A 23,626-nucleotide genomic window follows, 5' to 3' on the forward strand; every position below is an offset into this window, starting at 1 on the left:
TTCTACAGCACTGATTAGTATCATCAATGGCTACAAATCTGGGAGTGCAAAATATGATCCTAAATTCTGCCGTAACATAAAATTAGGCTCTATGTTTTTATATGCTTCCCATCATCTCTTTAATGATTCTTCAATAATACCATGAGAGTTCGCTATACAAAATGACTTATTTTACTATCCTCATGTTCCTGGGATATACAGTATGTCGTTAGCTTAATTCTGAAATAGTTTTGTGGTAAAGGTAAAGGACCCCTGACAGTTACGTCCAGTCACGGACGACTCTGGGGTTGCGGCGCTCATCTCGCTTTACAGGCCGAGGGAGCCGGAATTTGTCCCCAGACAGTTTTTCCAGGTCATGTGGCCAGCATAACCAAGCCGCTTCTGAAACCAGAGCAGCGCATGGAAACACTGTTTACCTTCCCGCCGGAGCGGTACCTGTTTATCTACTTGCGCTTTTTTGGCGTGCTTTCGAACTGCTAGGTTGGCAGGAGCTGGGACCGAGCAACGGGAGCTCACCCCATCTGATCGGCAAGCCCAAGAGGCTCAGTGGTTTAGACCACAGTGCAACCCGCGTCCCTAGTTTTGTGTTACATCTACACAAATAAAAGCCCTTCCGTTCTAGTATTCTGGCATGGCTGCAAGAAGATCAGAAGTATCTGTTAACCAAAGTTCCTTTAAACATCTGAACAAGCCAGGAAAATAAACCATGGCTTAATCCTGCCTTGTTTGAACAAACCAGAATTTCAAACTAAGAGTCTCCCCAAATTCTGGTGTAATTGGGAACTCTAGTTAGTTTAAAGTTGGAAACGTGCTTCTAATCTCCTCCTTGTGTCTGTGTTACAGGAGGTGCCTTTTATCCTGTAGGAAAGTTTGTGCAGCCCTGTATCAGCCATGATATTTTATGCTTCGCTTCTGTTGTATCTAATGGGTAATAGAAGGGAAAATATGAGATGGGAACATTTCCATGTAAAGCAGTGCATATAATTTCCCCCCTCTCTAGTGAATGAGTCAGTCGGAGAAAGATGGTCTTGACTCAGTGTATTTGCTCTTTTCATTTCCCATCTCTTGTCTGAAGATGGCAGTGCAGTATTGTTTATCCTGCTGGAAAAAGTGCTGAGTGCTTTGCATTTCCGTTTATGCTGTGGCTTTTCATAGCTGGCAACTAGTTAGTTAACTCCCCCAAAATAAGTTAGTGTAATTGCATTCAGTTTCTTTGATAAAAGCTACCTTTAAAATTGCTGCCCCTTTCCACAGTGTTCACTTGTGTCCCTCTACAACAGGGCTGAGAAACCTTTTACCGTGCAGACTTGCTGAACTACAACTCGCATCATTTTTAGGAAGCATGGGCAGTGGTCAAGGTCACAGGAGTTGCAGTTCAGCAGCATCTGGGAGGCAACTATTCCCCACACTTGCTCTACAAGCATGAGTCAATCTGTGTGTTTTAACTAAGCACTCCCCCCCCCCAAATCTCTACCCATGTGTTCCATAAGCCACTTGGGTTATTTTTCATTGTCTCAGCTATGTTGCATTGTACATCTTTCCACAACATTCCCCTTCAAAATTGTATACAATACATGATTCACATGATTTGATACTATGTGTATGTGCCTTAGGCTAGTCTCCCACACCCCACATGCTCTGTTTTTATAAGTTCTGCTTTTAAAGATATCAGTTTGATGCTTCTTCTTTTTAATAGAAAGGAGGAGTTGAGATCGAGATCGATTTAATAGAAAGGAGGAGTTGAGATCGAGATGGACAATTTATTTTTATTTCTCCTAAAAGAATAACAATCAATTATTCTTAGTACCCCAATATCTTGGATAACATGCTTGTAGACATATGAGATAAATGACAGACCTAATAGTTCTCCTTTATCTTTTACTGTTAAGAACATTGGCTTAGATCCTAACTGAGACTCAGCTGACAGGAGTATACCATAAACAGAGTTCTATTAATGCTCCCACCAGTGGAAACGGGGGGTTGTATTTTTGTCAGTCCCCCCACGTCCCTTGAAAATCTGCTGCAACGGGTTGGTGGACCCTCCAACCAGCAGATACGATAGTGCAAGGGACTGCATGTGAAAAGGTAGATGGCAAAAAAATCTGCCATATATACAAGATAATTTTTTCACTGTCGTTGCATTTTGTTGAATAATTCTCTAGATGACAGATGTTCCGGAACAGCTACTGTGCAGATGGATAACCAGAGTTTGTAACTTATGATTACGGCTTATACAGCAGTCCCTTTCTTTCTCACTGAGTCTAGTATCTACCTTGTTGTTGATTTGGCTTTCACTGCTTAGCTGTGAAAATGTATTTGAGAGCACGTACTTGCTGTACAGGATGGCACCACGGACTTGCATTTTAGCCTGTTGAGGAGAGATAAGAGAGTACTATAGCTTTTTACAAAAGGCAACCTTGTCTGCTGGAACAGACTCCTTATCTTGAGACTATTCAGCTATTCAGCCATTGAAGAAACAGCTGTTTGGCTAACATTCTACTCCATCCAGATAGCAGCAAAGATTAAAAATGATGGAGATGGTCCAAGATAGCTACTTTGGTATAAAGATTAGATTCCTGTGTTGGCAGCACTGTTTGACTGGGTAATTTATATTGAAGCTGACAGTAGGGAAGGTGACATGCAAAGGAAGATAAACTGAAGACCTCAGTGTTCTAAATACGGAAATGAAATTTTGCATTTGGATAGCTCAGGACTGCGTCGAGTTTAAAGAAAGTGCTGCGTTAAAAAACCCTGACTTTTACAATTCAAGCACACATACTGTGATGCTAATGTAGGGGCCTTGTGCGACATGTCTACACTCAGATGGCTTAAAGGTCCACTGCCATTTGCACATCTAGTGTAGAAGAGTAGCCTCACAATCACTGCAGTTGATTCCCAGAGACACAAGTGCAATCAAGTTTCAAGAAGAGATCATTCCTGCTTTGCAAAAGGAATAGGAAAGAGGATTTTTGAAGGCAGCTTTTTCTTACGCCTCACACTACCAGATGTATGAAGGCCTTACAGGGATGCCAGATAGAAGACACACTTGACACTAAATGAGCATTCCATAATTACCATGTCTCTTGCCAAGTGTCAAGTACCTGAGGAACTGGTCTGGTCTGTTGTGCTATTAAAAATAGACAAATAGAAGGCTGCTGTAGTAAAGAACAAACTCAGTTGGTCTCTTAAGGTGCTACTGGACTATTTTTTTATTTATTTCGTAGTAAAGTGCAGTTTAATTTCAAAACCAGCTAATTCATTTTTTCTGATTCTATTGCATTTTTGAGTCACTTCAGATAGCATTTACATAACGTGTGTTCCTGCATGCTAAATCAGTGAAATTCATGCTGTATTGATTCTGACCAATGGTTTCACTGTATAAACAGGCTAGAGTAAATCAAAATCTCAACTCCGTTACATACAGTGGTGCCTCGCAAGACAAAAAGAATCCGTTCCGGGAGTCTTTTCGTCTTGCGGTTTTTTCGTCTTGCGAAGCAAGCCCATTGACGGAGTAGCGCTATTAGCGCTATTGGCTAAAAAAGGGCTAAAAACGGCTTTTTTGGGGGGGGATTAGCGGTTTTGCTGCTAAAATGCTTTTAGCAGCTTAGCGATTCAGAATAAGGGGTTTTGGAGCAAAAAAAAAAAAATTCAATTTTTTTCGTCATTTTTCGTCTTGCAAAGCAAGCCCATAGGGAAATTCGTCCTGCGAAGCACCTCTGCAGACGGAAAACCCTTTCGTCTTGCGGGTTTTCCGTCTTGCGAGGCATTCGTCTTGCGGGGCACCACTGTAATTGTTAAAGGATGATCCAGAAGTATAGAGCAACCAAAGCATACCCAGTGGGGTTCTCCAGTGAGGAGAGGATGAGCACAGTGATTGGCATTTTAAAGCTACCTTCGCCTCAAGCCTTATGCCATGCCACTCCCTTCTTCTGTTGCATATGATATGAAGTCGTCTCCCTCTCCTTCATCAAGCCTTGTTTTTCTTCCTTCTTTACTACACTTTGGTTTGCCAGCTAACCTTTCCCTCCTTTTCCTTCTCAAGTCCTTTCCTGTATCCTTTGAACTTTGATAGATTTGAATCCCTGTGGGCAGGAACCACATAACTTCTGAATTTTGTCTGTCTAATTGGGTGCTAAGGTTTCAGAAGTGTTAAATTGAAGCAGTAAAAGTGAAAATATTATCAGGCTGTGGGCCGACATCTGCCACTGTTACAAGTCATCTTGAAAGATGAGAGTGGTCGAGTAGTTTTGTAACCGTTTTTAAATCAGTACTATAAAAGGAACCTCATTTATTACTGATATTTAATCTCAGCCAATATTTTCACAATCTCTCCAGTATAATTATCCCCTTTTAATCCACAGGTAACAGCTGTGCCACGGGATTTCTACTGCAATGATCGGAGTGCAGAATATGAGCGCAGAGCACTTAAAGACGGAGGAAGCCTTGAAGCAAAGCAATGCGTATTGCATGGAGCGCCTGAACTAGCAGCTGGCTGGCTAAAACGGTGCTCTCAGTTCTTTCCGGAATTTCCAGGGGGATTATTAGGGGTCAGACCTCAAAACGGCTGGTCTTTCATCAGGATACCAGGTAGGCAACATCTCTATAACTGCATAGTTTAATAACAAAGTGGATTATATGACTTTGATTATCTACATATGCTAGTATGTTCTACCCATGCATTAAATGACGACAAACTGGGAAATCATTCATACTTCTTTTTGGGGAATCTTCCTGCAATAAACTTGTAGGAAAGTTGGGTGTGTGAGAGAATGATCAGTGGTTACCTAATTGAGCCTGTTTGATAGCTTTCTTGTGCTGGCATAGGCAGGGGGTTGGACTAGATAACCCTCAGGATCCCTTTCAACTCTGATTCTGTGATTCTCGTCTCTGCACCATTCTGGGTATCTGGACCAAATCCACAACTCACTAGTTCAATCTGGCATTTTCAAACTGATCTTCTTCCTTTACCGTTTTCATCCACTCCCATATATCCCAGCTGTCCCTATTTTCTGGTTCCTGTCAAAACCAGTGAGGAGGCTAAGAAACAAAGATATTGAGCAAGTACTTTACAGGAGGAGCAATGTGGTTAACATTAAATATATGATAAGCTTCAAAACAGTTATTAAAGCTAGGATGTTCAAACCATTGATTCTCAACCTCTTTGGTATGGCAGCTGACAAATCTAAATTTACAGTCATACCTTGGTTGTCGAACGGAATCCGTTCTGGAAGTCCGTTCGACTTCCAAAAATGTTTGACAACCAAGGCGCGGCTTCCGATTGGCTGCAGGAGCTCCCTGCACCCAATCGTAAGCTGCTCTGGACGTTCAGCTTCCAAAGAACGTTCGCAAACCGGAATACTCACTTCCGGGTTTGCGCTGTTTGGGAGCCACAACGTTCGAGTCGCAAGGCGTTCAGGATCCAAGATACGACTGTACTTTGTATGTTGACCCATCAGTTCATTGTCACATACAGTGGTACCTCGGGTTACATACGCTTCAGGTTACATACGCTTCAGGTTACAGACTCCGCTAACCCAGAAATAGTGCTTCAGGTTAAGAACTTTGCTTCAGGATGAGAACAGAAATCGTGCTCCGGCGGCGCGGCAGCAGTGGGAGGCCCCATTAGCTAAAGTGGTGCTTCAGGTTAAGAACAGTTTCAGGTTAAGTACAGACCTCCAAAACAAATTAAGTACTTAACTTGAGGTACCACTGTAAATTTTGGGCCTCTGATCTTGCAGCCGTCAGCTTCATGCATTTTAATTGCAAGTTTGCCTGTTTTACAACCTTTACCTGAGGTGTCCAGGCAAAAACTTACCTAACACCCCTATTAATGTGGAATATGTTGAAATAATTATAGTACTTCCAGAGTTATTCACTGGGGTTTTTTTAATGGGAATTGAAAAACACCAAGGCCTGTCGCTCTTTTCTCTCTAAGTGGTGTGAGCCGCTTTGCCAAGATTATAATTGCCTGAAAAACAGGATAAAAATACAGTAAATAATAGATAAGATGAAGCTTGTTTGAGCAAGTGAATTAAACTCAAGGAGCAAGGAGCAATTCGATACAGGGCTAGTTTTCAGGCTACAAAGTTGCAGTGAACAGCAAAACAGCTGCTACTTCAGTTAACTCTGCCCTCCTCTCTCAGACTGTTGTAGTTGCGATCACTGTGGGAATCTCTGGAGGCCTTTCCTGTTCTTTGAAAGAGAAATGATCTTAGATTAAATGGCAGGAAGTGTCTGAGTCCTTTTTGCATTGATAAAAAGCACCAACTTTGCTGGCTGTTTACTGTGAGTGCTAGCTAGCTCTGCACTGACCCCTTTATGCCCTGCAGCCTTCTAGAGGAGGGAGGCAGCGGTTGGAAACTATGATTTGGTCCTCCTTACTCTTATTTTTACCCCAGCAGAGGTGCATTTTCTAATTCCCTAGAGGGAACTAAGATTAAGTCAGGCTCCGATGGAGAGGGGACTCTATAATTGGGGTTCTGTTAAGCTGTCATTTTGACCAGACATGTTTCTTCCCCAGACAGTAACATCATAGCATCTTCTCATTCCCCAGCCAAGTCTAGATAAGTCTGATTAAAAGTAATAATTCTCTTCAATGAAAGGAGGCCCATTTGATTTATAACCTGACAGCACAATTTTGCGGCAGAAATGGACAGATTTTCCTATCTAACCCTTTATGTGTGTTAGATTTTATCCAACGGTGTTGCATAACTGAAAGCAAGGCTGCATCCTCCTGTGCCCCCTTGAACCCCAAATTCTGCTCAAAAGGCCCCCCCCCCCAGTCTTCTGGAGCAGATTGGGGAGAGGGAGCTGCAGGGGAATCAGTAGAAACTGTTTCCTTCCCTATTCTGAGTGATACCATTCAATACAACCCATTGAACCAAATGTGAAAATCTTATCTTCAGAGTAGAATCGGATCTTGGGTGTTATTTAACAAATGATTCTTTTGTTCTGTTTATTTCCGCTAGAGGTGGTAAAGGAGCAGAGTGCAGTCAAATGGAAAAAGTTAAATATTGTTTATTCGTGGTATTCTTTTCAACGTTAGGTGGCAGGATTTATTCAAAGTTCAAAAATAATTTAACTAGTGCAGGTGAAATGTGATATTAAAGAAAAAGACAAGAATTAAAAATACTTGTGTTTTGTTGTTTTTAAACTCTTTTTTCCTGTTATTTGGTTCCTGATGAACTTGGGTCGCCTGTTGTAAAGTAGTTTAAAAGACTGTTAAGTAACTAATTTATTCATTCCGATTTCATACATTCTATTGGGAAGTGGTAGTGGAATGAGTTTCCTCTATGTGATTGGTTGATTTCTTGCCTATCCTTCACCATAAGATCTCATGGTGGGTTACAATCACCATCTGGCGGCATCATCACTAACTGTTTTTAGGTGCCAGGCAGAATCATTCTTATTCACCCAGGCCTTTGGATCTTAATTGTAATGCAGGGGCATTTTGCGTTAGGGGCTATAGCACTTAGAGAGAAATAAGCCTTCTCCCTGCTGCACCCCCACCCAAAAAGTAATGCCCCCACATTGTTCTCAATGTTCTCTTTTTTATTTTGATTATGTAATTTGTGTTTTTATATTGTGATTTTTATCCTGTGAACCACCCTGAGGCTGAGTATAGGGCGGTATACAAGTTAAATAAATAAATAAATATTTTTCCCCCTTCCTTCCCTTTAGACAAAGAGAGTCTGATCACAGACAGTGGAAAACTTTATGCCCTTGATGTTTTGTTGACAAGATTGAAATCTCAAGGACACAGAGTCCTTATCTACTCTCAGATGACACGGATGATTGACTTGTTGGAGGTAGGATTCATTTACCCTGCATGAAGGAGAAACTGAAGCTAATGACTAAGGAAATATAGGATTTGACATAAATACAATCTTTTAAGGAAAGGAGAGGCTGTGTGGATTGCATGCTTTTGCTAGCGCAGCAGCATGCTGGACCAGGATATACATTTACAGAGAATCATGCATACTTTCCCCCACACTCTGCTCTGTCCCTAAGTTATGTAAGATCTGGCCCATTGCAGTCATGCCGTTCTGTGTTGCTGTCCAAGTGAAGTCCTAGATACTTAGCTGCACCAGCGTAACCCTGTCACTTTCAGACTGGGTGGACCACTTACAGAATCATAGTTCACTAGAACTATTGGACCAGGCTCTAAATCAATTGCTTGGTTGCTCTTGGTTTTGAATAATTACTATTGGATGGTGTATATATTTTTTCTATTGTTGTAAAGTCCCTGTCATTTGCAGTTTACAAAAGGAAGGAAGAGATGAAGTTACTTATTTTATCTGCTGCCTCAGTAAACCAGCACACTCTACCCAGGACTGATTTCATTATTTTCAAGGATTAGTACTTCTAGTGTCATGCTGACATCGTCAGCTGAGCAGGCTTAATGGGAGGATATTCAAGAGGTTTTAATATAACTATCCCTCTAGGATTAGCAGTATCTTTTTTACTTTTAAAAAAGCTACAAAGATAAAAAAGAGTCTACAACCTGTGTGCTGTTAACTATCTGAAAGACTTTCTTGCAAAAACTCTTGAATCTTCCACTGTAATTATTATGCTGTTGTTAACATCCCAAATACCATAGTTGTCATTAAATAACTATGTTTTATCATTCTAACTGTCTTGCTCTATATTAGCAAGAAGAGCTACCATAATTCATTAAGCCTTAGCTCAGTTCTTCCTCCTTAATCCATGCAAATGTACTTAACCTATTTGAGACAGATTCTAATATACCACCCCTTTCCTCAGTGGAAGGCCAGTATACCCTCTGGTGGGAGATGAACTCTACTGAGGTCATAATATCCTTCCAGGAACTAAGCATTGATTGCAGTTCAATATTTTCTTTTTTGATTTCTAAATAGGAACTTGGGTTTTTTATCCTTATTTTTTGTTTGTGGTTGCAACATTTTTTCATGCACAAGGCCTGAAAGAATATTCTTAATATTTCATATATATTTTTTTAATAATTCAAAAAGATGGACTGCAAGCATTACTGTTCTTTTGCATTCACGCAGCATGCTCAATGGAGGGACGTGGGTGGTGCTGTGGTCTAAACCTCTGAGCCTCTTGGGCTTGCTGATCAGAAGGTCGGCGGTTTGAATCCCCGCGAAGGGGATGAGCTCCCGTTGCTCGGTCCCAGCTCCTGCCAATCTAGCAGTTCGAAAGCACGCCAAAAAGTGCAAGTAGATAAATAGGTACCGCTCCGGCGGGAAGGTAAACGACATTTCCGTGCGCTGCTCTGGTTTCACCTGAAGCGTCTTAGTCATGCTAGCCACATGACCCGGAAAAACTGTCTGCGGACAAACGCCGGCTCCCTCGGCCTGTAAAGTGAGATGAGCGCCGCAACCCCAGAGTTGTCTGCGACTGGACTTAACTGTCATGGGTCCTTTACCTTTTAGCATGCTCAATATTTATATCATACCTCATTTAAACAATATAAAACACAAAACCTATTCCCTTACTCAGTCTGCTCTTGGCAGGCTATCCTCATTTTCAAAGATCTATTTTTATGGATGGGGAAAAACAAGAACTACAGTACTGGATACAGTGCAGCAAACAAGCTACAGTTTAGCTAAACAAACATGGTTTGGTTTTATCTTCAAATGAGACCACTGAGTCACCCAACTCCTTTGATCCCAGTGAAACCTTTAAAAAAATTATTTAAGTGTATTACACCTTTCCATCAATGAAGTTAAGGTGGTGCACCTGTTTCTCCCCCTTCCTGTTTATTCGTACAACAACCCCATGAAAGTTGGTTAGGCTGAGAGACTGTGACTGGCTGTAGATCACACAGTGAGCTTGATGGCTGAGTGGAGATATGAACCCTGATATTTGCAGTTAACAACAACAGCATTATGACCTTGAGCTATACCAAAGCTTGTTTATTGATTACACTCTCCCCCCCACCCCAAGAAACAAGTCTGTTGTCAGAGTTTTATATACACTTCTTGAAAATAAATTCAGCATCAAAAATATTAAACTTTTTGTATTGTATGTTTTGTAAACCAAGCAAATGTGCATATATTCTTCTGAACCTAGAAAGGTGCAAAAAACTATGTGCTCCTGTGCTTCTTAGTCCCCTTCAGGCTTCTTTCATTGCTGTTGCTCATATTGTTGCAAATAACATTCCTCCTCCTGCTTCAATATGTGTGTGTGAGAGAGAGAAAGAGAGAGAATAAAGTACATGCATACATTAAAATCAAACTTAATTTAGAGATTAATTCAAGTACAGAATAATGTGTAAAAGGAGTGAGATGAGCTTGTGAATTAATACAAAAATCTACCGTCTTGGATATAATTTTGAGCACATTGAAATACAAATAAAACTTAAAGAGGCCTGAAACCGTTTATGGATTTTAGATTATAACAATGGCCGTGGAGGTCAGAAATAGTTAAGTACATGGTGCGAACAAAGGACTGAACATCGCTTGGTAATTTGCCCAGTAAATGAATATTAACTGAATGGTGAGCAATGAAGTACCTACATGACACAGGCTTCCTGAGCACCTCAGTCTTTTTTTAATAATCAGGTTTTAATTCAACAGGTTCAGGATTAGTATGTTTTTAGCAGCACTGCATGGTGCAAACAGTTTATTTTGCTTTTAAAATTACATTAGTAGCCTTCTGGCATATTGGAAGCTCGCACAATATTACATGGCACTGTGATGTTCAAAACATCTATAATTGTTTGTTCTGTTGAAAATCTAGATAAAAAATGTTGAGATTTTGTTCTGGGTTTCTTGTAGGAGTACATGGTTTACAGGAAGCATACATATATGCGGTTAGATGGGTCTTCAAAAATCTCTGAGAGAAGAGATATGGTAGCTGACTTTCAGAACAGGTATGTTTTTCCCTTTGCTTTTTCTGTTGAATTATTGCGATGGGGTTCTGTTAAGTAGTTTCCAAATCACCAGGTACACAGGCTCCTCCATCCTCCTATGGAACATGGTTAGTGTTGGGGCCCCTCCATGCTTCTTGTAGGAATACGTTTATGCTCTACATCGGCCAAGGGGTGATGGAAAGGAAGAGCCAGGTAACCTTTGTAAGTGAAACTGCACAGTCAACCCATTGGATCCCAGCTTATGACAAACTGTACTTACACCGTCGTTCTTCAGCATCCAAGCTATGGGTGGGATGCAACTACTTACTTCTGGCAGCTGAAGCCTGAACCAAGGGCTTCTTGCCCAGTGAGTCTTCACCCCCTCACTCCCCCAAAATTGGATCTTGTGGGGTTGGGAGAACCCCCTAGATAAGCACACAAGGGGAGGAGAACATGGATTGTTCCGTCTGGCACTTGCAATGAATTCCTCCCATGAGGGTCCAAAGAATCACCCTTAGTATTTCACTTAAACACTAGGGCTGTGTGGTTCTTCATTTCCTTAGAAACACATTTCAAGTGAGTACCAACGGTACCTTTCCCTGACATTTCCTAACCCTGCAGTTTCTGTGGTTTTTGTTATCTTTTACACATTGTAAACAGCCACTTTTGGAAATCTAGTGGAATCTAATGAAAGTTTGGTGCTGGTTTCCATGTTGTTTCAAAGAAACAAACAAAATTAATTTGCCACCCCCATTAACTCGGAAAATCATGGGAGTTTTGTGTTGTAATTTCATGTGATGAAATTTGTGGCGGTATTCCAGCATTGAGTTCTTTCCCATCATTAAAGATTTAGCCGGATCAAAAAGGCCACAGTTCCACAGTGCAACAAGTCCTGTAGCATAAAATCAATATTAGAAATCAAGGCAGATACGCTGGTATTATAATAATAAACTGTTGGGTGAAGTGATTCTGTCTTTGATTGCAAAACCCTCCTAGTAATAGTCATGATTGTCATAAGTACTGTTTATGTAGCAACACAACTGCAATGGTTGCTTTTGTTCTTTCTATCTCTCTCTGTAGGAATGATATCTTTGTGTTCCTGTTAAGCACAAGAGCTGGTGGCTTAGGCATTAACCTTACAGCTGCTGATACAGTGAGTAAACAGCTTGGTTTGAAAATGTTTTCTTAACACTGTGGGCTATTCCAGGATAGTTTGTACTCAGCAGAAAGGAAGAAGCACTAAAACAGGATATTTCATATGTCAAAAAGCATAAAGCTACTATAGTCTGATTAATTAATAGAGCTTGGATATTCCTGGTAGTACAGAATTATTTGATATAATATAAAGTTTCACTGCCTTTGCTTTCCTAAATCTGAATATGATGGCTGCTTCTTGCATTGTCTTTTTTCCAGTATGAAGACAATTATAGTGTAGCAAAAGAAAAGAAAACAGCCCCACATAATTCATGAAGTGTTATGACTGGCCAGTAATCTAAACCTGGAAAAACAAATAATTTTTACCCCATTTCAGATGTGAATTGTGCACATGCTTTTTGCTGCATGAAGTTGATCTCCATGTTAGTAATAGTAATGTGTAAAGCAGACTTTAAATAATTATGGTCTTATACAGAACTGGACTTGTATCTGGGTTCATCCCCAAAAAATCACGAAGATGTTATCATTCTTAAGGCAACGCTGTTTACTATCATTTTAAAGTGCAGTACAAACTTTGGGTGGTGACCATAGAATCAGTTTTGTATTTGTAACCTTTTCCCCTCAAAAAAATGCCCTGACAGGTAATTTTCTACGATAGTGATTGGAATCCAACAGTAGATCAGCAGGCCATGGATCGAGCTCACAGGCTGGGTCAGACCAAACAGGTCACTGTGTACCGGTTGATTTGTAAAGGCACCATAGAGGAACGCATCTTGCAGAGGGCCAAGGAGAAAAGTGAGGTAAGGGTAACAAAATATGGAATAATGTGGTGTAGAAGGGATAGCAAGGAAATTGAGCTGTGATTGATGAGAAATCAGAGATTAATCTCCAGCAAAGATAATACCACCTAATGGGAAATGATTACCTTTATATGCCTGTAATGAAGTGTAGCACTCAGCAGTAATGGGTAAATTGTACACAGCACCAAAGTTCTTACCACTTTAGGGTGCACACATACCTTCATGTGCCATGGAGTGCCTCTTGGGATTAGAATTACAAAATAACATTGCCATTTTTAAACAACTTTCAAAGTTCAGACTTAAAAAATCATAATATTTCTCCCACATTCAATCTAATAGATATTAGATAAAGTGCCTCCACTTTCTCTTGATTGCCTCTGGCATTAAATAATCTGAGAAGGAAATTTCAGATGCATTTTTTCTTTTCCATAGATTCAAAGGATGGTGATTTCAGGAGGCAATTTCAAACCCGACACCTTGAAACCCAAGGAGGTGGTTAGTCTTCTTCTGGATGATGAAGAACTTGAGAAAAAATGTATGTGTGAGTCCATACTCCTACCTCTGTCATATACTTCAACAGCTCCCACTGTGTGCCTGTGTTTTTGTTTGCTAATTTATTTGTATCAATAACTATAAAACGAGGTAGATGAAGAAGCTAAGTGCTTATGTCCCATTGAAATAAGTGCAAACAGAAAGTCATGTCTGATCGTTTCCCATTTATTTCAGCGGGAGCTAAGCACAACTATTTTATCTGGATCCACCCTTAAATAGATGCATTCAGTATCAAGATTAAAGGCAGCTGAGACATTTGACTCCAATTTTGCTTCAGAGTGCTGTTTTACAAAGCTAAAAGCTTAAGAATCTCACAATCACGCTCCTATTTAAAAGCAGAAATGCTGCCTTCTCTTTTTAACTGTTCCAGAGAGTGTTCCTCCAACTCTCTGAAGCAGATTTGGGGAGGACAAGGTGTGTCCAAGGAAGATGAGTGGAAGGGGAAGTTCCATTGTACAATCAGAAATAGTTGCGCTAATGGAACTACTTTGTTGGATACTATTCTTGGATTTGGGTCTGATAGTCAGACTTTTTTGAGGGAACGGAGAATGGAACCATGAGAATGGATGAAGTTACATTGTTGGGGTTAAAGGACCAACACAGGCCTTATTCCAATTGCGTTCAACTGGGCTCTTGTGTTTTGCAAGAATTTTGCAGTTCTTCTGGCAAATAATGGTTTCTGACTTTATTTTTTAACTGGTAGTGCGCCAGCGTCAGGAGGAGAAGCGGCAGCAGGAGGAGACAAATCGTGTGAAAGAGCGTAAACGAAAGAGGGAAAAATATGCTGAAAAGGTACTTCAAATAACACTCCTGTTATTTTGTTACATTATTGCTTTAATTGTTTTTATTATTATTACCTTCAGGAGCAGTAAGGCCACCTGTCCCACTCAGGTTAATTTTAGTGCTTTCCTGATCAAGGAGGTTCAATCTTCCTGGGAGAGCAAGTGATGCAAATTCTCCAGTGGATGTGTCTCTGTTTTAAAGAATGTTGTTCTTCTGTCTTTTGCTTTGTATTTGCTTTTCCACGTATAGGGTTAATTCAGATTTAAAGTGGGAAACTAGTCATTCTAATTTGATTGTAGCTCACTTCTGAAGAGAATGAAAATTCTCAATAAATATAATTTTTGCTGTCTGAAATGAATTTTCCTGAAATAATAATACTTGAGAATACAGCCTCCTTTGGATAGCAGTGTTTCTAATCTGGCATTGAAAATGTTGCTGTTTTCCTCAAACAGTTTAGGTCCTGGTAGATAACTTAAATTTTCATTATACGGTTCTAATATGCACATTTTTGTAAATAGTTGTTCCTGATATAATGCATTTTGTATGTTATTTTCACTAATATATGCATTTTTATGCACACTTCACTAAAACACACATTTTTGTTAATTTTTTTGGTTGGAGAACTGAACTGCAAGGGGCCTGCTTTTAGCCACTTTTCCATGTTTTCCAGCCCTTTTGATGGTTGTTTCCTTAATTTGATTTCAGAAGAAGAAGGAAGACGAGTTAGACGGGAGGAAAAGGAAAGAAGGCATGAATCTGGTGATCCCGTTTGTTCCATCTGCAGATAATTCCAACCTCTCAGCTGACGGGGATGAGTCATTTGTTAGTGTTGACTCTGCCATGCCCAGCCCTTTCAGTGAGGTAGGAATTTCTTTACCAACACCATTGGGCTGCTTCATACATGGCAATGAGATTATCCAGGGTACACCAGCTGTGGATGGAGATAGCTGTACAGTGGTACCTCGGGTTAAGTACTTAATTCGTTCCGGAGGTCCATTCTTAACCTGAAACTGTTCTTAACCTGAAGCACCACTTTAGCTAATGGGGCCTCCTGCTGCCGCTGCGCTGCCGCTACACAATTTCTTTTCTCATCCTGAAGCAAAGTTCTTAACCTGAAGCACTATTTCTGGGTTAGCGGAGTCTGTAACCTGAAGCGTATGTAACCTGAAGCATATGTAACCCGAGGTACCACTGTACAATACTTTTCCAATCTTTAGAAACTTCCAGGTTAGCTTTGAATATATGGGCAAGGCAGACATTAGATTGCCGTTTGCCATTCTGACCATATATCTGATATCTATTTTAAAGTATCTTGCACTGACTTCTTGTACATTTCCAGGCTCTGTTCAAAGTTCTGGCTTTAACTTGAAATAACTTGGGACCATGGTCCCTAAAAGTTGTCCCGTTTGAGCCAACTCAAAATTTAAGACCCGCATCATAGGGCTGCTTCAGAGTGCCCACACTCAATAAGAATAGGTGAATGGCAGATGGAAAGAGGTTCTTCTCATTGATGGGTCCTATTTGTGATAGGTGAGGGAGGCAGCAACACATTTTGTAGAAGACAAAGTAGGACCCTTTCATTCTCCAAGGCTTCTAGCAGTTGTTATAGTCTTGCATTATTTCTATAGCACACTGATTTCAGCATGCAGGCTTAATCCAAAAGCATAGCTTAATGTAAACTTACAGACTTTTATTTTTATATGATCTAGATTTCCATCAACAGTGAGTTGCACATGGAATCCATCCCACCTGACGAGAGCAGCAATGACATGCTGGTGATTGTGGATGATCCAGCATCTTCAGCGCCTCAGTCAAGAGCTACTAACTCTCCTGCTTCCATCACGGGCTCAGTGTCTGACAACATGAATGGTTAGTATTTGTCTTTAAACATGGCGCACAAGGAGCATAATGTGAACTCTGTATATAGCCGTGCTTCTGAGCACTGGGTTTGCTTACGGGCAGGGCTGGAGTTAATCTAGCAAATAATGTCTCCTTCAGATTTGTTAGCTCAGGTGAAATCTAATGTGCTTGATCATTCACCGCTTAATTCTTTTGATTCTAAATAAGCTTCATAAGTTGGAATAAGGACAAAAGTATGAAGTTGGCTCTTATTTCAAATCTCAAATCAGCTGTAAATTTAACTGGATGGGTTTAGGCAACTCCTGTCTCTTTCAGCGCCCCATTTGCCTTACAGTTTAGGAGGAGGATAATACTGACCTATACCCATATCAGAAGTGCCAACCTCCTTTTCATTACTGTATTTGAGAGGTTTCTTGCTTAGAGGTATATGTAGTCGAAAAATAAATTTTGAAACACCTTCAACTGATCTGCCTTCCCTTTTAGTTCTTGACTGCATCATTGTCTCTCGCAGGAGGCATTGAAAAGAAAAGTGACCAGAAGGGAAATGGGGGTTTTGATCCTTCTCCCTGACTCGTTTGGCTGAGTTGCCATTGCAGAATGCAGACAAATTGCAGTTCTCTTAATTCCATTCTGTCCAAGTCTGAATAGTTACAGCTGTTTCCTGAAATTACCGGTTTGAAAAGGGGGCTCTATTATGGGATCAGGCCATCAGCTTTACAGTTTTAGAACAGTGGTGAACCCCGTTCTCATCCAGAGGTACCACTGTATACAAATTCATTTCCCAAGGCACAAATCTGAATTGCTTCAAGTAGACTTGGGTAGATCATAAAACGTTGATGTAAAATATTTTACAATATATTTATCAGCACAAGATTAGCAGTTACAATGGATTCAGCAAGGACATACATTTTAATCCCCAAGCATGTCTTTTTAAATGTATCAGACAAGTTTAGTTTTTGGACAAGCATTGGATTGTCATAGTGGAGATAGTCTTACTCGGTCGTACAAGGCTCAGGTAGCATGCGACTGTTGCCCAAAGTCACTTTTCTAAATATCTCTGCTGTTTGTGACAGAATATTATCTGCCTTGAAGAATGAGGTAACTTCCTTGAAAGGGGATGGGGGCTTATGAAGGCAAAACATTTTGGTCTCCTTTACTAAATTATATTTAATTATACAGTCACTATTTGTTACGCATCACTAAATGTTCTTTCTTCATTGGTTTTGTTAAGGAATTTCAATACAGGATATGCCCATCACAGGACGAGGTCATTCAGGTAGAAGCCGAGGCCGTCCCAAAGGTGCAAATGGCGGGTCAAAAAGCACAGGGAAAGGCCGGAGCCGGAAATCCACAGCCGGAAGTGCAGCTGCCATGGCAGGTGCCAAAGCAGGAGCAGCCGCCGCCTCAGCAGCCGCATATGCAGCGTATGGGTACAACGTGTCTAAAGGTAGGAGGCTGTGTGGGGCATTGGACACCCTTTATGCTTTGACACCAGGCCTTCAGCCGACCTTAAGGACAGCTGAAGATATCCTTGTAGGATATCTAAGTCTCCACTTGAAATCCAGGCATGTTGAAGTTCCAGCGCATATGATGGTATAAAAGTTCATTTCTAGTCCCTGAAAGATAAGCAGTTAGGTAGAACTGTTGTCGGCTCAAGTCCACATTTTTGCTCCTATCAGTATGTTTATATGTAATTAAAAGGTTCACTCGCTTTCTGGGGACTAATTAGCCTAATAAGTCTCTTTATCACAAAATCCAATTACGATTGGTCAGATTAAACCTCGGAACTAAAAACTCGTACAAAAAATAGAATGTTTTCCTTTTCTTTGACAGCTTTCTATCCACTGTAATGAATGGACTCAGATTTTGATACTCACTGCCTAGGGTATCCTTGGGGTAAAAGGGCAAGATACTAAAAAAAAAATTCTTGGCTAAAGTTGTCAGTAAAGCTCTTGGTTAATCCTGCAGTTTTAATTTTGTATGCAGTTAAAAAGCTATAGTCTGGGTGTGGCCCAATGAGGAAAAATTTTGCTTTTTGTCGCTAGGTATGTCTTCAGGCAGCCCTCTTCAGACTCCTCTCATCCGACCTGCTGGACTTTCAGACTTTGGACAGTCAAGCGCCACTTCCCCCTTGAGTAAAGGAAACAGCGTTTGTGGAACTTCCAAACCCTTAAACCTGACAGGTTCCTTGGCACCAGAAACCTCAATCCGAAAACAATACAAAGGAGCCCACACTTCAGGTGGGCGATAGTAATTCTGAAACCCTGGAACCTGTGTGTCTCCATAGCGGCTTCCTAAGCAGCCCACCCACGCCTACCAGCAAAAGGGTTTACAGATGATGCCTTGTTTCCATCCCACATGTGGGCTTGAGGAGAAGACAACTGCACTACTGGGGCAAGAGGTATTCTGTGTGCACTTCCGTGTGTAGCCCGCATTTGCTGTCTTTGCAGATTTGGGATGAGGAGGGACAGAGACTTGGGATGCTTGAGCTTAACTTTTCCATTAGGCTTATTTCTGGCATCCTACAAATCATGCAGGGAAAGGATCCGGCTTCCACATGAGACTGGCTGCGAGATCTCCTCCCCCTTCATTTGTACTCACACCAGCGCCCTTTGCCCCCCTCGTCTTTCAGGTTTCATACGGAATTCAACTCCATTCTTATAAGAAGGAGATCAGCAACTAAACTTGGGGGGGGGGGGTGCCCCGCAGATTCAGAGGAGCCTTCTGGCCGGTGCGCCTTTTTTTAAGGGAGCTGTGGACAAACATCTTGGTGGTTCTAATGCGTATGAATGGTGGATGCAATGAAGAATAGACTCTAGGGGAAAGGAGAGAGGAGTTTTGCACTGCGTCCTAGAAAGGGGCTTTTGTCAGTATCATGCTTCTGAACTACTAGAGTACTGCTTGGTTGGCTAAACGACAATAGGGCAGATTAGAGCTTTTGAGAATGATGTTGCTGCCTCTGCCTCACAGAGCAGAAGGAAGTTTCAAATTGCCAATTAGCATTGCAAAACCCAGGCTCGGATGCATTTACTTTCATAGCATTGGGTTTTCAGTACAATTTCTTGGATTTGGCTTATGTGGGACTCTTCAATGTTTTAAATTACAAAGCCATTTTGTGTGCGATTACAAGAAGAAATTGGAGTAGTGGGGAATTGTCCCTGGTTTTCATCTCATTGTGCCATAGAAGAGTTTTTTTAAAAACATGTTTTAGGTACCACTGTTGGCCATACTGCAAAGGATGCGCATTGGGGAATGCTTCCATTTCTCTGATCCATACAGTCCCCAGCTAAAACGATGTCTTTCATTCCAAGCCATCCATTCACTGCGTTCCTTTTCTTTAGCAAGACTCATTTGTCAGCAGTGTCCACACCCAGCAGGTTTGGATTGCTCCACTGTGATGAATCCAGCACTGTAGCAAAGCTCTGTGAAGCTAGTGAAAGTTGTTAGAGAGCAGCAACGCCATGAAGTGCAACTCTGTGTTGTGGTATTCTATTCTGAATGCACAAGAACCATCTGCTTTTGGCATGATATATATATATATATATATATATATAAATATAAATATATATATTCTGTCTGCATTGCACTGAGATGAAGGAGGGAGGCAGTTCTCCTGCCTTCACATTTACATTAAATGGATTTTCTTTCTGGGCATTTTCATCTTTCAAGGGAGAACCAGGTTACGAGGTGAAGATCTTAGCTAAGGCAGCAAAGGATTTTTCAGTCTCATGCACCTTGCCTGGTGTCCCACAGTGTAGAGCAAGTGCTTCCTGTTGACTCTGCCTTTAATTTGCACACCTGAAAATAGCAGAAATAAGTTCAGTTAAATTGTTTTTTTTTATTTAAAAAAAAACAGATTTGGAGGGAATAATTGGGTGGGGAGGGGATATTTAAGTTAAATCATGAAGATTTTACCCCACCCCGCTCAGATTCACATGTGTATATACAGTGTTTAGAGGGAATCAGAAAATGCCAAGCCTTTTTTTCCTCTTTGAATGTGCTGTCTATTTTTATAACTGAACTTGTACATATGTATAAAAAGAGACACATCTTTCTTTTACTAACTGGAGAAAAGAATCTTAAATAAAATGGAGTGAGATAATTTTATGTAAATTCAGTCTCTGTGGCTTATTGTTCCATGACGAAGTTTGGTGAAACAAGGTATGTGCTGAAGTGCTTCATTTTCTAATTATTTTACATCTGCCTATGTCTAAGAAATAACTACAGTGGTGCCTCGCAAGACGAAATTAATTCGTTCTGCGAGTTTTTTCGTCTTGTGAATTTTTTCGTCTTGCGAAGCACCACTGTGTATTGACGGTTTCCCATAGGAATGCATTGGCGGTTTTAAAAAAAAGGCGCAATATGTTTTCGTCTTGCGAAGCAAGCCCATAGGGAAATCTGTCTTGCGAAGCAACTCAGAAAACGAAAAACTCTTTCGTCTTGCGAGTTTTTCGTCTTCCGAGGCATTCGTCTTGCGAGGTACCACTGTACATTCAGCAGGATACACAGAATGTGCACAGGCGATCGCAGAAGACTTCTTGCCACTACAGTCTCAGAGCCATCTGACTGATAAATCAGTGGCTAAAATACAAGTGATTTTCTTTTCTCACCCCGTCCTTGCATCCAGTATGAGGTTTCCCCCTTTCTGATAGCGCTGCAATGTGCAGCGGGGGTGGTGGGGGTACAGATGTTAGCAAATGTTGTCATACCGTTCTGTATGGTGGTGTGAATTTTTGTTATATGAATAGCACTGCACATTGTAGGTGTGGTAGATTAAATAGCGCCCCTGCATCCTCTTCTCCCACCTTGCTTAAATACCAAACTGGGCCCACGGTATCATGGTATATTTCCTGCATAATTTGGTAGCTGTGGGTACATCTTTGCAAGCCCGGCAGCTGACAGTGATTTGTGAGGAGATCAACATGATCCCATGCTATGAAAAGCAAAAGGATCTATAATGTTTGAACTTTCCTTTCTGTGCTAAGAAAAACGGTAATGTACAAGTGTGGTTGTTTTATATTGATTATTAGTAAGTATAAGTTCAGTTGTGTAGTCTCATTTTTCTTTTTAGCAAAATAAGGAGTCATTATTTCATGCACCAAAAATATTGATTTAGTTCCTTCTTTGCCAGGTTTGTCATTCCTTTGGTGTGTAGATTTACCCTGATTCCTTCATGGTGGTTAACTGTCAGTTTGCTGCTTCCCACAAACAATACATTTGCTAGATAAAAAGGCTTATCAGAAGATAGTTGGGTCTTTTAAAATGCTTTGCACAGAGTTTTGCAGGTGGCACCAAACAGCAGTGCCTGTAAACCTCTTTCGGATGAGCCAAAAAGGCCTTGCGATGGGGTTGGCCAGAAGTTTCCTACCCCTGACTTACACCAACAAAGAGCAGGGCTAGCAAAGTGCTAAGAAGATCATTACAAAACGTTGCACCCTTTCTGCTTTTTCTTCAGCACCTTCTCTTCTTATACCTAACTTTCTGAAAACTATTTGTTTTGCCTATGTGTTTATGTAGACTTCTAAAACTCACATAAGCTGTACTGGTGAGGCAGAGCTTTTAATACTCTTGTGTGAGTCTTGCTTCACTTTGGATATATTTAAAGTAAGAAACAACATTTTGAGGAGCTCAGCTTTCGAAAAGAGTTGTGTGCAGCATTTTGGGGGGAGGGGAGGATGAATCATGAGAATTAGGCATACCAAAAAAATAAGCTGCATGAATGCTAAAATGATCTGGTGAGAGGGGCAACAGCCGCCAGGCAGCATACCTTTTTATCATGGGGGTGTGAATGAAGGGAAGCAAAGTAGCCCAGAAAGATGAGGTAACAGTACTGTGCCAAAGGAATACCTCTAAACTTTTCTGTCAGGATTAGAAATGGGGAAATATTTCTCTCTTTCCTGTTTTATAAGATTATTTTTGTTGATTCCCCAAGTGTAGCTAAAGGATTGTGTTTTCTTCAGCATGGACAGCTGCTAACTGGATTGATTTATTCTGATTCTGAGTTTAAATCTCTACAGTGAAGCTTTCTTGTTGTTATCTCGGTTTTTGCCCCCCCCCTCCAGTTCTCCATAGGGCTTTAGTATGTGTGTGAAGGGCCTGTAAGGTAGGATTGCCAGACCTTCTGAATTGACTAGGGATGCACCCCACCCGCCCTTAGTCAGGAACTCTTTCTGCAAATCTGAGGACATATTAGCTACATATCTGTGCTTTTAAGTGAGGGGAAGGGGAACATAAATTGCAATTGTGGAAGGTGGGTCATTCTAGATCAGAAGCTTAGCCCTAGGGGTTAGGGAAAATTTTCCCCCCAGCTCAGATTAGGGGCATCATCCCTGCAATTTGCATGCAGGAGAAGAGCTCAGCTGAAGGGAATGGGATGGTTTTCATCAATTGTAAATTGCAGGTGGGTGGGGTCCCAGTTTAAAGCAGGACCACAGTTGGGCTGTAGGATTAAAGTCACCTGCCAGTACACTTGAGTTGCAATCTTAGATGGTCAAGGACTCGCTGGCAATTCATGGGGTGGGAGAGGAACACACTGAAAGGCACAGATCCATAGTTCGTATAACATGTACAGTTTGGCCCCTCATTAGGTTTTTCAGCCTCTGCTTCAGCTTCAGAATCCTAGATCCTTTTCACTTGTTGCTTTCCTAGTAAGCTATTCAAGGGTTTAAAGCTCATTATCTCTCTGCTAAATGCTGAATAAGATCTTTAAGTGGATTTCACTTGAGAGTCTCTTAATCTCTTAGCCTTAACTTCACTTGACACCTGCTGGGCTACCCATGCTGTGTTTAATACTGTCTCTGACCTTTGCTTACTTTCTCATGTGACATATTTCACGGGACGCCCCCTCCTTGACCGCCTGCCTTCAGTAATTACTGTTGTCCCCAAACCTATACTCCTACTCTCTCCAAAGGATAGCCATGGCCATCCCATGGCTATACAATGGTACCTCGGGTTACAGACGCTTCAGGTTACAGACTCCGCTAACCCAGAAATAGTACCTCAGGTTAAGAACTTTGCTTCAGGATGAGAACAGAAATCGTGCTCTGGCAGCGCAGCGGCAGCAGGAGGCCCCATTAGCTAAAGTGGTGCTTCAGGTTAAGAACAGTTTCAGGTTAAGAACGGACCTCCGGAACGAATTAAGTACTTAACGCGAGGTACCACTGTAGTACTACTTGAAACTTCTCTATTTTTCTGCTGCCGCGTCCAGAATTATTCCTTTTGTACTTCATTTTACACCATGGATTGGGGTCCTGTGGCCCTTCAGATGTTTTTGGGGTCTACCTCCCATCATCCCAGCTGGGGCTGGTTGGAGTTGGAGCTTGTTGGAGAGTCAAAACTGCCCATCCCTGTTTTATTTTCCAGCTCCAATGCTGCCTATGTTAAAACTGAGAACAGCTGTTGCATGGGTCTTTTAGTGGGTGGGTAGACTAAGCACTTTTTGTTGGTAGTCATTTTTATGGACATTCCCACAACCTTCCAGAGCAAAGGTTGCAGGAGGGATGAGGGACCATAGCAGGAAGGAGCCAAGGCAAAAATTTCCTCCCATGGGAAATTTACAATGTAAGAGATTGGTACTTAATGTACCTGCGAGAATGAATCATTTCTAAATCTCTCTTGTGCCATCCTTCTCTTCCTACTTCCA

At 41.2% G+C, this 23,626-nt stretch overlaps 1 protein-coding gene across 2 annotated transcripts in view; it reads left to right on the plus strand.

Annotated features, from left to right (window-relative positions):
* The window catches only part of INO80 (INO80 complex ATPase subunit), a 53,791-nt gene extending 33,694 nt beyond the window's left edge, over positions 1-20,097 (plus strand). For both annotated transcript variants that reach the window (XM_083449733.1, XM_083449734.1), the window contains exons 26-36: positions 4,362-4,587; positions 7,681-7,808; positions 10,761-10,855; positions 11,915-11,987; positions 12,631-12,789; positions 13,222-13,324; positions 14,045-14,133; positions 14,830-14,985; positions 15,834-15,993; positions 17,216-17,431; positions 18,030-20,097. In XM_083449733.1, the coding sequence (XP_083305859.1) occupies positions 4,362-4,587; positions 7,681-7,808; positions 10,761-10,855; positions 11,915-11,987; positions 12,631-12,789; positions 13,222-13,324; positions 14,045-14,133; positions 14,830-14,985; positions 15,834-15,993; positions 17,216-17,431; positions 18,030-18,235 (1,611 nt within the window). In that variant the 3' untranslated portion in view covers positions 18,236-20,097. The remainder of the gene's footprint in view (positions 1-4,361; positions 4,588-7,680; positions 7,809-10,760; positions 10,856-11,914; positions 11,988-12,630; positions 12,790-13,221; positions 13,325-14,044; positions 14,134-14,829; positions 14,986-15,833; positions 15,994-17,215; positions 17,432-18,029) is intronic.
* Positions 20,098-23,626: the final 3,529 nt, after the last annotated feature.

Source organism: Podarcis tiliguerta, assembly GCF_965153285.1.
Source record: "Podarcis tiliguerta genome assembly, chromosome: 1".
Taxonomy (NCBI): domain Eukaryota; kingdom Metazoa; phylum Chordata; class Lepidosauria; order Squamata; family Lacertidae; genus Podarcis; species Podarcis tiliguerta.